The following is a 16891-nucleotide window of genomic DNA, read 5'->3' on the forward strand; positions in this document are numbered from 1 at the left end:
AAGACAACTCACAGAATGCGAGAAAATGTTTTAAAATTATATATCTGGTAAGGGACTTGTATCTAGACTACATAAAGAATTCCTATAACTCAATAATAAGACAAGCATCCCAGTTAAAAAATGGGCAAAAGAACTCTCTCCATAGAAAGCAGGGAAATGAAAATCAAAAGCACAACTAGATACTACTTCACACTCACTAGGATGGCTATAATTTTGAAAAGACCGAGACGGGTGCTGGTGAAGATGTGGAGAAACGGAAACCTTCGTACATTGCTGGTACGCATGTGCAATGGGGCAGCAGTCTGGCAGTTCCTAAAAAAAGTTAAGCATAGAGCGACTGCATTACCCTATGATACTGCTCCCAGGTATAGACCCAAGAGAAATGAAAACATATCCACACAAACTTTTACGTGAATGTTTATAGCAGCATCGTTGATAATAGCCAACAGGCACAAACAACCCACATGTCCCCCAGTTGACAAATGGATAAATAAAATGTATTCTATACAAGGGAGTATTATTTGGTAATAAAAAGGAATAAAATACCGTCACATGCTACAACATGGATAAATCTAGAAAAGATTATGCTCAGTGAAAGAAGCCAGACAGAAAAGGCCACCTATTGTATGATCCCATTTATACAAAATGTCAGAATAGACAAATCCATAGAGACAATAGATTAGTGGTTGCTTAGGGCTTGGGGTGGAAGGGGAATGAAGAGTGGCTGCTAATGGGGAAGGAGTTTCTTTTTGGGGTGTTGAGAATGTTCTAAAATTGACTGTGCTCGTGGTTGCACCACTCTGAATATACTAAAAACCATTGAGTGGTACACTTTAAATGAGTTCTATCTTAATTTAGATCATTAGGTTATATCTTAATACATTATGACACACATACACATACACACACACACTTTCCTGCCCTGCAGCGCTTGAAGGCATTCGCTTAACCAACTGAGCCACCCAGGCGCCCCTTTAATATTTTTTATGATGAAGATCAGGGCCTATTAAAGTAAGAGTTAAAGGCTTATTTTCCAAAGAGTTGACCTCTCTTAAACACCCTTCATAATTGGCGTGGTCCATCTACACACACACACACACACACACACACACACTTTCCTGCCACACACACACACACACACACACACACACACACACACACACTTTCCTGCCCCGCAGCGCTCTGCACAGTCCTGCTATGCTCCCCTGGGGGAGTGTGTCTGGGACTCCAGAACCCTTTCTCAGGATTCCTCAAGCACCCAGGGCTGGCAAAGCCTTCTGGCCTGGTGTACCAGATGGGCCTGGGCAGCAGCACCCTGAAAAGAGGCTGTATGCCACTCCTTGATTCTGGGTGTAAAACCCAACTAAGCCTCCACGGGTGACTCCCTGATGCGGGAGTCAGCCCTTGGCCCTTCCTCCTTCCTGCTGGCTGCCTGAAGATTTGAGTTGGGGAGGGAGGGCAGTTTATAGGAAGGAAAAGAAAGGTGCCCCAGAGGACTAGGTGGAGTGTGTGGGGAGAGGAGGTGTGTAGGAGCGGGAGCAGGTGCTGGGGCTGGAAGGGGAGCCTCCTCAGGGCCTCTCAAAGAGCCCTTCTTCACCCGCCACCCCTCATAAGCACAGAGACTCGGTACTCTTACAGGTTTTATTCAGGAGTCAGGGGCTGCTTCCCTTCCCTGGTCCTTGCCTGCCCCCCCCCCCCCCGTGTAGAACCCCATTCAAGTGGGGCTTGTCCTTCATCTGCTCCTCACAACCCCTCTCCCCAGCTATACCAGCAAGTAGGGGGAGGGGGCACTCCGGGAGAACCCCCTACCTGCCGAGGCAGACGGTCCCAAGCCTGGTAGGCAGGGATCTCCCCTGAATCCCCCCGCCCCAGGATTGAGATGGGAGGGGCAGGAGGGGTCTGGGCCAGGCAGCAGGCCTCATGCCCCCAAGGCATCTGTGGATGAGGCACAGCCCGCAGCCTTTCCTGCAGCCTTTCCTAGCCTTTCCTGTCCGGAGGGCCTTCGGCCAAGAGGCATCTTGTCTGGGGGGTGGGGGGGGGGGGTGGGGGAGATGGCAGGACGACAGCGGACCTCTTCAGCCTGGGAAGGCAGGAGGTCCTCCCGGGAAGAGCGTCAGACTCAGATGGCTTAAGGAAGAAGCCAGGGCACTAGGAGGGGTCAAGGGGTTTCTGGGAAGCACTGAGATCTGTCCCTGGAAGAGCAGAACCACAGCCACAGGACAACTGGAGAATGAGCCCAAGTGGCCACAGGAACACTGCTCAGAACAACCTGCAGCTAGCTGAGGGGTGGACCTCCGCCCAGGCAGAGGAACGCCTGGGGCAGTGCCAGCAGTTGGCATTATAGAGGCCTCCTGAGGGCACGAGGGCACTGGCCTGCAGTCTGGCCAGAAGCTGGGGTCACCGGGGGCTACTGGGGCCACAGAACAGGACCTGCCCAGGAAACTGTGGCCTCTTACTCGGAGAAAGGCAATCCAGAGTGGGCATGAGGCCAGGGTCTCCCCACCAGGCCTTGCCTTTGAGTGGCGGCCCCTTCAGAAGATTCCAGCCAGCACCAGGGGAGGCAGCAGCAGCAGTCCCAGAAGGGGGCCCCGGATGTGACCGGGGCCCGAGTTTAGCCCTGACTTGACGCTAGGCTTTTCAGGGCCCTCTGCACCTGTGGGGAGGGAGAGGCTTTGTCTCAGCGTGGACGCAGTTCTGCCTGGCCTCCCACCCTCCCTGCCAGGCATGCAAGTGGGGGGCCAGCAGCCAGGGAGGAAGCTCTCACTCAGAGGGTGCATGCTGGGGGCAGGGTGCCGACATTCTGGAGACAAGGAGGGAAGGTGGGACGAACGCTACAGGACTTACCTGCTAAAGATGACTGCAGAGCCAGGGTCCGCCCGCCCACAGCCTTAGCGGTGGCAGAGGTATTGGGGGAGTTGGACAGGGACTTGGAGGAGGTGTGCCCCATGTGGTCCAGTGTGGCCGGCAGCTCACCTGTCTGGTCCTGGCCTGGTAAAACTGAGGCTGAGACCTCACTGGAAGGAGACAACTCGGCCTCAGCCTTGCCCGCCTTCTGGGAGTGGGGTAGCGGCTCCCGTGTCCCTGTCAAGAATATCTTGGGGTGCAGAGAACTCTCTGGACTCTTGGAGGGCACGCTTGTCCTGCTGGCCTCTTTGTCTGCCAATTTGGAGATGAGATCATGGGTTGATTTGGAGAAGGTAGCTGGCCCCTCATCCAGGGAGAACAGGCTGTGAGTTGCCAAAAAGGAAGGGACCTCAGTTGTTAAGGAAGGTGGAGCCTCTGTTGCCATGGAGGGGGAATCTTCCGTTGCTAAGGAAGATGGGGCCTCGGTTTCTACAGCAGGTAGAGCCGTGGTTGCCAGAGGGCCTGAGACCTCTGTTACCAAGGAGGATGGAGTTTCCGTTGCCAGGGAGGAAGGGCTACTGCTTTTCCTAGAGCCTGAAGCCTCAGTTGCCAGGGAAGATGGGGCCTCAGTTAGCAGGTAGGGCAAATCCTGAGCCTCTTCCGGGCCTCTGACGGGTTCTGACAAGAAACAAGGCCTGGCGTTAGTGTACAGCAGGGCCCCACATCCCTCACCCCACCACAATCACGGCGAGGCGACCAAATGTCCTATGATGACACGCAAACACACATCCCCTCCAGCGACTACGTCCTTCGTTGATAACAAATGTTATTTTATTATAACATGATAACAGTGTCTCCTCTATCCACCTCCTTGTCCAAATCTTCCTCTCCGCACTCACACGACCACTCTCAGGGGACTCTCGAGCTCAAGGCCTGTGCTTAACACGTCCACCGCGTCGCAGGCCCGTCCCTTTCAAGTCCGCCTGGCCACGCCCACCACTAGGCCCCGCCCCACCGGGGGCCCTTTCCTCTGGCCACGCTCACCTCGCCCTACGCTCGGGGGCCGGCACACTCTGTCCCCTACCGTCCGCTCGGAGGGTTAAAGTCCGGTCACTTTGAATGACAGGGCGCCAAAGTGCGCAAGGAAAGCGAAGTGGGCTTGGGAACCCGGATAGGGTGGGCCCGCCAAGGGCGCGGGAGGTCGCGTCCCGCCAGACCCTCCCCCTGCCCGTGCACGGCTCGGGAGTCCGGGAAGGCTCTAAGGACCTGTCGGCATCCCCTGTCGCCCCTTCCTTCTCCTCCCCACCCCACCCCCAACTCACCACAGAGGGACTTCTCGCAGCGGTGGCCGGAGGGACACAGGGAGCACGGAGTCCCTTCCTGGTAGGGTCTCTTTCCCTTCACGTTCCCCCTGCGGGAGGCGAGGACGATGCTGGGGGCGGGGGCCGTCCCTAGAGACCCCTGTCCCTATCCCTCATACACATACCTAGGCCGGAAGTACCCCTGGGTCTTAACTTGCTCCCAACTAGCTTGGTGGGCCAATGAGAACAGACTCCCATAGGTGCCCTCGCAGCTCCCCCACGGGTATGGGGAATAGGCCCCGGAGTGGCCCCCTCCCACATTCTTCTTTTTTTTAAGATTTTATTTATTTATTTGAAAGAGAGAGAGAGAGCATGAGAGGGGGGAGGGTCAGTGGCAGAAGCAGACTCCCCGCTGAGCAGGGAGCAGATGCAGGACTCCATCCCAGAACTCCAGGATCATGACCTGAGCCGGAGGCAGTCTCCCAACCAACTGAGCCACCCAGGCCTCCCCACCCCCCACATTCTTAGACTGCCCAACTCAACCCTCCCCTTGGCTCTGCCCATCCTCTACCGCCAGGGATCCCTGGGCACTCACGGGGGCTCATAGTTGCAAACCAGCAGTTGGATATTGATCTCCTCAACACCCTGGAGCTTCTCACAGAAGTGGGAGCCACAGCCAATCCTCTCTGTCTTGGCCCAGACCACCTGAAGAAGGGCAAACCCAAGAGTTTAGCCGGGGTGGGACACCAGTAGCTAGTGTCTCTCTACACCAGTCTTCTATGGGTAGGGAGAGGAGGATTCCTACAACCTGTCAGATCCAAGTCTCTGAGGACACGCAGCTTCAGGACAAAACTCTGAACAGGGGGTTTGGGAAGAATTTGTCCTGAACCACACACACTATTTCACCAGGCCTTTCTCTGAAAACCTTCCCTTTGTACATACCCTCATGAATTCCTCCTGCGTGTTGTTTTGGGTTTTGTTTTTGCAACTTCCTGTGCATTTTAAACAAGGGGTATATCCAAAGGAATGAATCTCAAATGGGAGAATCTTAGAAATCAACAACAAACAAAATCCAAGGAAGAGAACAAAAGGAACCATTTTGAATGTAGAACTTCCCCCCACATCACAAGTGGGCAGGGATCTGCTCTGCTGTTTCAGAGTCTGGGTCTCCTAGCTGCTAGAAGGAATTCTGTCTTAAGTATAACATTTTAAAAGTCAAAACAGCCTTTGTGCACCACCATGGACTGAGACCAGCAGCCTCTCCTTGCTATTTGTAGGCCTTGTCTGCTCAGGAGTCACTTAAACGGAGGCCAGTTTTTGTTGTCAGATCTGGCTCCAGCTATTAATTCTGCATACATTCCCCCGGACTGTTTTTTTTCTTTTTTCTTTTTAAGATTTTATTTATTTATTTGACAGAGAGAGACACAGCAAGAGAGGGAACACAAGCAGGGGGAGTGGGAGAGGGAGAAGCAGGCTTCCCCCTGAGCAGGGAGCCCGATGTGGGGCTCGATCCCAGGACCCTGGGACCATGACCTGAGCCGAAGGCAGACGCCTAACGACTGAGCCACCCAGGCACCCCGGACCGTTTTTTTTTCTGCTTAAGTTAACTGAGGATACCACTGCTGAGCATCTCCCAGGCAGAAATGACCCCAGAGTGCATGTGCACTCAGCCCTGGAGAACGTTGGGGTGGTGATAGGGCAGGCCCACTCCTGCTGGGCTCTGACAGCAATCCTAGCAGGAGGGGTGTGTGTGTGTGTGTGTGTGTGTTGGGGGTGGGGGGGAGTGTGAGAGGTGGCAGGGTATGGAGGGGAGGGGACGGGGAGGGCTGCTGGGCCCTCACAACTTCTTCATCTGGATGGGTGATGTCAGGATTTCCTTCCCCAAAGATTAGCACTAAAAATATCACTCAAAAGGAGCACTGGAAAGTGGAATTGGTGGAAATGGCTGGGAAGAAGTTTGTTCTTCCTTTTTCTTTTTTAAAAAATTTGTCATGTTACTGTTTGAACAATAAGCATTGGGTGGAGAAGAACAAGAATTCAATAACACTAAAAAAAAAAAAAAGAATTCAATAACACTAATGTTAATTCCCCTACACACCCATATACACACACCCCTACAGCACCCTCACCCAACATCTCTTACCTGGAAACTCAAACTTTCAAAATGCAGTGAGAACCCTGACATAAACAAGAAGTGACTGCCTGGGGCAGGAAATGATCTCGAAGGCTCCCTGAAACATTCGCTCAGCGACTATTTGCTCTTATTTTACACATGGCTTTTAAAAGTAGAAGAAAAGTTAAACACACACAATTGTCTATTTGCTTTATCGGTCCCTGGCAGGTTAGAAGCAGACACCATGAGAAATGACAAAAGAGGGACAGCGAGAGAAGCCAGAAGTCGGGAGGCAGTTACCGCAGGGCAAACAGCCCTGCCTAACTGAGGCCGGAGGACAGGACCGCTTAGAGGTCGGTCAGGACGGCCTAGTACAATAATTACCGTCCACGACACTGGCTCTGCGACACCTAACTTAGGTCCCTTCAGTAGGAGGAGGCCGAGAGGGGCCACCTAGATTTTCAAATGATTGTGTTTGTTCAAGAGTCACCTGAAAAAAAGGGCGCCTGGGTGGCTCAGTCGGTTAAGCAGCTGCCTTCGGCTGGGGTCATGATCCCGGGGTCTTGGGATCAAGCCCCACGTCTGGCTCCTTGCTCGGCAGAGAGCCTGCTTCTCCCTTTCCCTCTGCCTGCCACTCTGCCTACTTGTGTTCTCTCTCTCTCTCTCTGTCAAATAAATAAATAAAATCTTTGGAAAAAAAAAAAAGTCACCTGAAAATGGTTTAGGCAGTTTGAGAAGCAGACTTCGTCAGAGGCCTGGACAACACATGAGCTCCGGTGGAAACACGACTTCTACCAAGGGTCTCGGGGGCTTAGAGTGGGGGGGGTCCCTGGGCTCCGAGGCCGGAAAGGGAGAGGCGGCCCCTGCCCCGCCCACTGCGCACGAGGCCCCGCCCACTCGCCGTGTAGCCCCGCCCGCTGCTCTTGCACCGCCCCACCCGCCCGCCCGCCCAGTGGCCTCGCACCTGCGTGTAGTGGCCGCACATCTGGCCCTGGTCGCAGGTGGCGGTGCTGAGGTTGTAGTGCTCGCGCTCGTGGTGCCACTCCTCTATGGCCAGCGGCACGTCCAAGCCCTCCTCCGTGATGGCGAACAGGTTCTCGCCGCGCCGCCCGCGCTCCTTGTTGTGGCCCCACACGCACTGGCGCGCGTAGGCCTTGGCGAAGGCGGCCAGCTCCTCGTCCCACCTCTGCGCGGCAGGTCGGGGAGGGAAGTGAGGAACGCCTTGGGCTCGTGGAAACGGGGAGAGGGGGGTGGGAGAGGGCGGCGGGGCTCAGAGAAGAAGGTTGAAGGTGTCCTGGGGGCCTCTGGAGCCCGGAGACCCTCCCTTCCTGCGGGGTGACTTTTGGCCGTGCTCAGGAACAGGTCTGTGCTCCCGGTGGGCTTCTGGGGCGAGGTGGGAGGGCTCCACGCCAGGCCATGGAGTTGGCTAAGCTTGGGACCATTCACCAGCTGTGTGATTTTAGATTGCCTAGCCTTTCTGAACTCTCATGGGGCTTTGGGAAGAATAAATGGGATGATGTTTGTGACGGTGTTATTATTAATTAATATTAATAAAAGGAGGGCCAATGTGCCCTGACTACCTCCCGGGGCCACCTGACTGCTCTGAAGACCACAGAGTTTCCTGCGAGATGGTCCAGGGCTGCGTTGTTTATTCTGCCATCCTCCACCCCTTTCCCCACACACCATAAATATGACTTGGGGGGGCAGACAGCACTCCCCTCTCAGGTCCCACTCTCCCCTTGCGGTCGCCCAGCCTCCACGGCTTTACCATTTCCAGGCTTCCCTCCCAAGTGCTCTCAACTCTTGTCAACTGACAGCCCTTTTCCCCCAGAAGATTAAGTGTCTCTGGGTGACCCTCACCGAGAGGCCTATTTTCAGAGGCTTGGTGTCTCAAGGGGCTGTCAGATCCCAAAGGCAGTGTTCTCCGGGGGGACCTCAGGTGAGGGCATGTGAAGTGTGACGTGAAGGGGACTCTGAGGTTCTGTGTCCCTGGCTGGGAGGACAGGCCCAGTGTGTGTGGGAAGAGGGATTAATGAAGGATTGACGAGAAAGGCCTGGATCCCATTAAACTTTGTCTTTGGCCTCTCCTAGCAATGGGAGGTCTGGCGGCAACTCTTGCCCCACCCTCCGGCGGCCCAGCCAACTGTGGGAGCCAGACAGCCTACAAAGTGCCAAGAGCTTGGGGGACCCTGAGAGGAGGGGATTGTGTGGCTCCTCACCCACACACAGTTCTCAGGAGCAGCTACGTGGGGTGGGCATGGGAACACAGGCCTGGGACAGCCTCTCCCTCCCTGGGTGTTTTGTCACTGCTCCCTGAGGTTCTCTCAGACTCTGGCAGGTAAGGGGAGGTTGGGAGTGGGAATGCGGCAGGGTGCGGGGGAAGATGGTGATGTGGCAGTAGTGTCTGGCACGGAGCAGCTGCTCAATAGACATTCGTCAGCTCAGCAGACATTTGTCAGCTCCCTACAGAGCCCGGCTGGGATTCCTATTCCGACTGGATGCATGGAGTCCCCCCAGTAGAGTCCTGTGGGTCTCAAGGCTTCTCAGTCTTCCAGAGACCCCTGTGGATTTTGGAGAGTCACAGCACCCACCCACATTGGCCACATGGTCACCATCTGCAAACAAGTCCATTCATCCATTCACTCATCACTCACTCGTTCAACAGTCCGAGGCACCGTGCCAGCCGGGAGCTGAGAGCAAGGACCGAGAAGCCCAAGTTCACATTGTCGTACATAAACTGCTGATTGGGCCACCATGTGGTACATGACAGATTTGCAATAGGCAGTGTAGAGGCACCGAGGAGGGCCATTTAGCCCAAGGTGAGGGTGGAGAAGGGGCACTAAGCTAAGTGTTGAAACCGAGGCATTGGTCAGGTGGCGAGAACGGGAGGCACAGCGTGAGCGAAGGCATGGAGGTGAGAAACAGCGTTTTGGCTGGGCAAGGACAAACTGTTGAGGATACTGAGGGAGAAACTGAGCAGGAGAGGAAGCTGGAGGCGTCAGCAGGGGCCAGACACACAGAGAGAGCCTTCTTGGGAGATGGAGCTTTATCCTGAGGCAGTCAGGAGCCAGTGAGAGCCATTGAACGGTGTTGAGCAAGGTCAGGCCCGTGTGTGGGATTATTCATTTTGGCAGCGGAGGCCAGAGGCTGAGGAAGCAGGTAGAAGCTCTTCTAGGAGTCCTTGGGAGAAGTAATGAAAGACTGGACCAGGGTTGTACCAAGGGACAAGGATGGGGGAGTAGGGTTCAAGGAAAATCAAACCTTCTGGGAGGTAAAGGTGGTGACGATTAGATGTGGAAGCTAGGGGAGAGAAAAGAGTTCGTGATAACTGCCACCTGCCTCACCCTGGACCCATTCCCTCTTTTGTTAATCACACACTTATTGAGCACTTACTGTATGCCACACACTGTTCTAAGTGCTTTCTACATGTTCACTCATTTAACTCTCACAACCATCCTACAAGGGAGTTACTATGTTGTCATCATCTTCAGTTTACAGATGAGGAAGCTGAGGCACAGAGAGGTTAAGTAACTTAGCCGAGGTCACGTAGCTAATAAAGGGCGGAATCAAGATTTGAACGAGGCCACCCGGCTCCAGAGTGCCTCTATTTCCCACTCCTGAGGTTGAGCCTGAGCCTTGTTCCAAATTTGTCCTGGTGTCCCAGTCCGTCCCCTCCTCCCATCACCTCCCACCAGACGGCATCATATCCCCTGAGTAGCCAAACTGCTTCCCAGAATGTTGCCCCAGCCCAAGGTCCACCTCTGTCCACAAAGCAGCTCCTGGATGGGTAGCCCCCAGCCTCAGCCAACAAGACTGTAGGGCATCAGGGATCTACAAATGGGGAAACTGAGGCTCAGTAATGCATTCCAGGCCTCAATCAGGGAGCTATTGACAGAGCTAGTACCAGCATCCAGTGCTCCTGATCTATCATCTGCAGTTCCTGGTTGCCAGGCCGACAGGGCTTGAGTGGTGGTGCTGTGTGCATTTCTAGAGGCCTTCCTTGATCTTTGTCACACATCTTCCCGTCTGACCCTCAGGGTAGGGATTGCCTGTCCCAAGTGATAGATCAGGAAATGGAAGCCTTTGAAGGTAAAGGGACGTACCCAGAGTCCCTTTGCCAGATTGAGCAGGGCTACTGGAACTCCAGTCCTGGACCCTCAGGCTCGCTGCTGTGTTCCCCAGATGTGACGGGCACTAGCTATGGGGTTCCTGGATGCTGCTCCTGAACCTCCCAGGGCACCTGAGGGTGGCCAGAGAGGATGGGCCTGCTCAGCCTTCGGGGGGCGGGGGTAGGAACAAGGTGAATTTCTGATTTTCTCTCTCTCTTTTTTAAGATTTTATTTATTTATGTGAGAGAGAGCGAGAGCACACGAGCGGCGTGAGGGGCAGAGGGAGAGGGAGAAACAGGCTTCCCGCTGAGCAGGGAGCCCAACGCTGGGTTCGATCTCAGGACCCCGGGATCATGACCTGAGCTGAAGGCAGATGCTTAACTGACTGAGCCAGGAGCCCTGATTTTCCCTCTTTTCATCTTGAGCATAAACATCCTGCCCCTAACCCTACCATCAAGTACCTCTCCCTCTTGACAGAGGTAAATTGCCACCCCAAATCTGGCTTCCGTCATCTATAAGCATGTCTCTGTGCATTTACTACATTTGCATGTCTCCCCACAAGTATACTTGTGTAGTAGTTTTTACATGTTTTTAAACCTCATGTAAATATGCCCTCCTGTATATATATTTTTTGAGATTTCATCCCCCGCCCCCGCCAGTGTTCTATCTGGGAGATTCAGCCCATGTTGATGTAGCCCATATGTAGCTCTAATGGTGACCCCATTTTACAGATGCGAAACTGATGGTCCTTACTAGGTTAAGGGACCCACCCCAAATCACAGGTCTTGTTGTGGGACCGAGACAGAATGTGAACTGTGTGATGCAGAGCCCTCTCTGCTTCTGGCTCCTGTTCTCGCCCACCTTCTCATACATCCCTCCTCCCCCAGTGCTGGGACCCATCCCGCTGTCCTCCTGTCCTCTCCTCATTGCCTTGGAAGGCATCTGAAAGACCGTCTTCACCAAGGTGTTTGGGAACTTCCTACGTTCCCCCTATGAGGGGCACCTGCATTTTAGGAAGTGCTGGGAAGGGGCCATTGGAGTGGGAAGCTGGGGCTCCCAGGCCTGGCTCTACCAGCTGTGTGACTTGAAAGCCCCTGAGGGACCAGCAAGTCCCTCGGAGCCTCAGTTTCCCGATCTGTAGAATGGGGCTGCTTCTGGGGACCTGTGAATTACATAATGTCTCTGTCACTGACCAGAGAGATGAGTCTCTGAGGTAGCTTCAGCTCGGGGGTGGGAGGGAAGGGGGGGCCCGCCCAGCACCCCTTCAGTCCCGGCAGGTGAGTGGCCCCTGGCCGCACTCACCATCTGCAGCATGTCCGCGGCAGGGGGAGCCACCTGGGTCCGGTAGAGGTTGTGAAGCTCCACCATCATGCGCTTCTCATCATCAGTGAGGGCGCCGGCGGGGCCCCCAGTGGCTGCCAGCAGCAGCAGGAACAGCGGACTGCAGGGGCCGTGCATGGTGGCCAGTCGTCTCAGCCTCTCCCGGCCAGGGGTCTGGCAGCTGGATTTAAAGTCCTTCCCACACAAGCACCACCCTGGCTGGGGCGGCGGGAGGGGCCGTCTGCAGGCCTGGCCCAGCTCACACAGCGTCTCCAGGAGGGCTGAGTGCTTGGGTCCTGACCAGAGTTGAGTCCACTCCCAGCACTGATCTCCCCTCAGAGTCCTTGGCAAAAGCCTCCTTTCTCTGGGTAACAGGGGCTCAGGCCAAGTGCTGTGTGCATTCCACTGCCCCTCCTGAGTGGTGGACAGGTCCTCAGGGGCAAAAATATAGTAACCCAGGTTGCACCCACTGGGTGCTGAGGACAAGTAGGAGGATGGAAACCACGTGGACCCTACCCCTGAGGATTGGGCAAGATGAGGAAGCTGTACTTGGCTTATGGAAGGATGCAGGAACACAAGATGTATTTGGTAAAAAAAAAAAAAAAAAAGACGGGCCAACCAAAACCTGAATCCTGGTTTTGCTCCTTTGCTCGCTGTGTTTTTGGCAGTTTTCTTACTCAGATCAGTGGCAGTAATAGTACCTACCTCATAGGGCTGGAAGGAGGATTAAGTGAGATCAAATGTATGTAAGGCGCCCAGGACAGCACCTGCCATTCAGAACAGTAGACAACAACTACCCACATGGCGTGGCCTTGGCCAGCTCCCAGCCCCAGGGGGAGGCAGGACTCCTGGCCACGGGAAAAGAGACTGAGGTGGTTCCCACTCTCGTTGTATCCTGGAATAGGGCTTTTCGATACTGATAAAATGTTGGCTTCTTCATACCCTTTATGAATGCATATGCTTGAGGTGCTCGTTTGGAAGTGGGATGCTGGGATCTTTCCTGCTCTGAACATCTAGAAAATAGAATGTGTCTGTTTTTGAAATCAAGAGAGAGCAGAAAAGCAGAGGGATGAGTGAGCTGATGCAGCAGGAGTTCTGAGGGGAGGGCATTAGAAAGGAAGCAGGCCCAGTGGCCAAGCACTTACACTGTAATGACCATGCAAGGCAGGGACCAAGGTCTTGGCCTTCATGAGGCAGGAAGTTGGAAACCAGTACTCTTGGGTTGAGCTGGGATCCTTAAAGCCTGCACTCTCAGTGAATGGGGACCTAGAAAAAGCCCACTCACTGGCTTTCTGGCTTTGGAAAGCGGCAAGAAAACTTGTCTCTGCTCAGGTTTCCGGGTAAAAACAAAAGCAAAAACAAAAACAACTTGGATCACACACACACACACACACACACACACACACACACACACACACCTGTTAGAACTAATTTAAAAATTCAGCAAAGTTGTAAGACATGAAATCAGCACACAAAACAAGTGGTATTTCTATATACTAACAATGAATAACTCAAAAAGGAAATTAAGGAAACAATTCCATTTACAATAGCAATAAAAAGAATAAAATACTTAGGAGTAAACTTAACCAAGGAGGCACAAGACTTGCACATTTAAAACTACAAATCATTGCTGAAAGAAATTAAAGAAGACACGATAAATGAAAAGACATCCCACATTCATGGATTAGAAGTCTTTAATACTACCGAAAGCAATCTACAGAGTCAGTGCAATCCCTATCAAAATCCCAATGATGTTTTTTTGCAGAAATAAAAAAATCCATCCCCCAAAATCATATGAAATCTCAAAGGATTCTAAACAATCTTGAGAAAGAGAAACAAAGTTGGAGGTCTCACATTTTCTGATTTTAAAACTAACTTCAAAGCTACAGTAATCAAAACAGTGTGGTACTGACATAAAAAACAGATGTATAGACCAATGGAATAGACTACAGATCCCAGTAATAAACTCTTGCATATACGATCAAATGATTTTTTTTTTTAAGATTTTATTTATTTGCGAGAGAGAGAATGAGAGACAGAGAGCATGAGAGGGAAGAGGGTGAGAGGGAGAAGCAGACTCCCTGCTGAGCAGGGAGCCCCATGTGGGACTCGATCCCAGGACTCCAGGATCATGACCTGAGCCGAAGGCAGTTGCTTAACCAACTGAGCCACCCAGGCGCCTGCCATCAAATGATTTTTAACAAGGGTGTCAAAACCATTTAAAGGGGAAAGGGCAGTCTTTTCAACAAACTGTGCTGGGAAAACTGGATACCCACATGCAAATGAATGAAGTTGGACCTTTACTTTGCACTATATACAAAAATCAACTCAAAATGGATCAGAGACCTATGCATAAGAGCTAAAACTACAAAACAAGAGAAGAAAACATAAGGGAAGAACTTCATGACATTGGATTTGGCAGGGATTTTTTTGGGTGTGACACTAAAATAAAGGCAACAAAAGAAAATATAGATGAATTTCATCTCAAAGTATGAAATCTGCTCAGGTCTCTGGGTAAAAACAAAAGCAAAAACAAAAACAACTTGGATCACACACATGCACACACACACACACCTGTTAGAACTAATTTAAAAATTCAGCAAAGTTGTAAGATATGAAATCAGCACACAAAACAAGTGGTATTTCTGTATACTAACAATGAATAACTCAAAAAGGAAATTAAGAAACAATTCCATTTACAATAGTAATGAATACAATAGCAGTGAAAAGGCAACCCCTGGAATGGGAGACAATACCATGAAATCATATATCTGATAAGGGACTAATATAGATAAAGAACTCCTACAATTCAAGAACAAAACAACCCAAACAACCTGAATAAAAAATGGACAGAGGACTTGAATAGACATTTCTCCAAAGAAGATATACAAGTGAGCAAAAAGCATGTGAAAAGATGCTCAACGTCACCAGTCATTAGGGAAATGCAAATCAAAACCACAATAAGATAACACTTCATACCCATTAGGATGGCTATTATAACAACAGCACTCCCCCCAAAATAGCAAGTGTTGGCAAAGATACAGTGAAATTAACACCCTTGTGCATGAGGCTGAAAATGTAAAATGGTGCAGCCACTGCAGAAGACAGTATGGTGGTTACTGAGAAAAACTAAACAGAATTACATTATGATCCAACAAGTCTACTTCTGGATGTATATCCAAAAGAAGTTAAAGCAGAGATTCGGATAGAGAGTGAAACACAAATGTTCATAGCAGCACTATTCACAATAGCTAAAACGTGGGAAGAACCCAAATGCCCATCAGTGAACAATGGATAAACAAAATGTGGTCTATGCATACAATGAAATATTATTCAGTCTTCAAAAGGTAGGGAATCCTGTCACAGGGTATGACATGGATGAACCCTGAAGACATTCTGCTAAGTGAAATAAGCCAGACACAAAAAGACAGATATTGTATGATTCCACTTACATGAGGGACATAGAGTAGTCAGATTCATAGAGACAGAAAGTAGAATGGTAATTTCCAGGGGCTGGAGGAGAGGGAAATGAAGAGTCATTTTTTAATGGGTACAGTTTCAGTTTGGGAAGATGAAAAATTCTGGAACCGGATGTGGGGATGGTTGCACAACAATGTGAAAGTACTTAATGCCACTGAACTATATGCATAAAAATGGGTAAAATAGTAAATTTTATGGTATGCATATTTTACCACAGACAAAACAAAACTTGGAAATTCTTTTTTTTTTTTTATTAAGATTTTATTTATTTGAGAGAGAGAATGCACACAGGCAGGGGGAGGGGCAGAGGGAGAGGGAGAAGCAGGCTCCTCGCTGAGCAGGGAGCCTGATGCAGGACTCAATCCCAGGACCCTGGGATCATGACCTGAGCTGAAGGCAGATGCTTAAGTGACTGAGCCACCCGGGCGCCCCAAAACTTGGGAATTTTTTGGTCCAGAGTGGGATGGATATTGAGTAGTGGTGGTGGTGGTGGGAGTAATCTCAGCAGAAATAAGGTAAAATCATGTCTGGAGGGAGCTTTCACGACCCAGGCCACTTGGGCCATCCACGAGGGAAAACAATCCTCAGCTTTAGCACACAATCAGAAATTATAAAACACATGAGGAACTGAGCTCCTGCGAGCAGCAGCATACAACACAAATTTGAGATAATAGAACAATCTGGAAGACTTTCAAATAACTATATTAATGATGATGAAGGAAATAAATAGGTAGCTGGAAAAGGGAGCAGGCAGATTTAGGAGGTAGAATGGAGCGTGGTGGGAGAGAATTTGAAGAGTTCAGGAAAATGGGTCAGTCTGTGGGGAAGAGAAGAGGTGAACCTCCAGGGTAAAGTCCAAGCAGAGGAGAAAAGGGTAGGAGCGACCAGATCCCACCATGGCCCAGCCGGCGGGGGCAGCTATCCCAGCATGATTAGCTGATGAAGCTGCGAGATGGATATCTTTCCTCTAGGGACAGGAGAACATGGCAAGTGCCTGACCGCAGCTGGGGCTTGAGATAAAAATAGGGAGATTTAGAAGAAAACTTCCCAGGGAGTAAAGTGCTGAGACCCCGCCTGGAGGGGGCTGGACAGAAACGGGAAGGACAAGGTTCTCAGATGCCTCCCGGGCAGAAGCAGGCAGGGTGCTCAGGCTGCCCTGTGTGGCCACCCCCGGAGGCCTCTGCCTGGCCCCTCGACAGCAGGGAAGAACAGCTTTGTAGGCTCAGTACACTGGGCAGCATTCACTCGCTCCTCATTCATTCATTCAGCAAAGATTCACAGAGCCTCTCCGCTGTGCCAGGCGCTGAGCTGGGTAAGATAGACCTGGTCCCCACTGTCATGAAGCAGGAGATCCACCAGGAAACATGGGTAGCGTTGTGGGGAGAAGAGTGTGGAGCTTTCTAGCTGGGTGGCCTTGGGCAAGCTATTTCCCTGCTTGCTGGCCTTGGTTTCCTCATCTGTATATTGGACTTAGAACAGAAGCCACTCCATAGGATGGTTGGGAGCATTAAATGAGTTAATACACAGGTAGGTCTTGGGATAGTGTCTGGCACCTTCTAAGTGCTCACTGAGTTAGCCAGTATGAATGTATTTTATTATTATTATTATTATTATTATTATTATTACAGGTGGGAGAATTAACAGGGCCTCAAGTTGTAGCAGAGAGAAAAAAATACAGCAACCTCCTCGTCTTTTCCCCTGGGCAGCTGGAAGGGGAGGACACG

At 51.4% G+C, this 16891-nt stretch overlaps 1 protein-coding gene across 1 annotated transcript; it reads right to left on the reverse strand.

The window, feature by feature from the left end:
* Window positions 1-637: 637 nt before the first annotated feature.
* Window positions 638-11843, reverse strand: PI16 (peptidase inhibitor 16). Its single transcript, XM_021684610.2, has 6 exons — window positions 11670-11843; window positions 7223-7444; window positions 4741-4850; window positions 4167-4255; window positions 2845-3522; window positions 638-2653 (listed from the first exon to the last, which is right to left on the reverse strand). The coding sequence occupies exons 1-6, from the start codon at window positions 11823-11825 to the stop codon at window positions 2532-2534; spliced, it is 1377 nt and encodes a 458-aa protein (XP_021540285.1). The 5' UTR covers window positions 11826-11843; the 3' UTR covers window positions 638-2531.
* Between the last annotated feature and the right edge of the window lie 5048 nt (window positions 11844-16891).

Source organism: Neomonachus schauinslandi, chromosome 8, assembly GCF_002201575.2.
Source record: "Neomonachus schauinslandi chromosome 8, ASM220157v2, whole genome shotgun sequence".
Taxonomy (NCBI): Eukaryota; Metazoa; Chordata; class Mammalia; order Carnivora; family Phocidae; genus Neomonachus; species Neomonachus schauinslandi.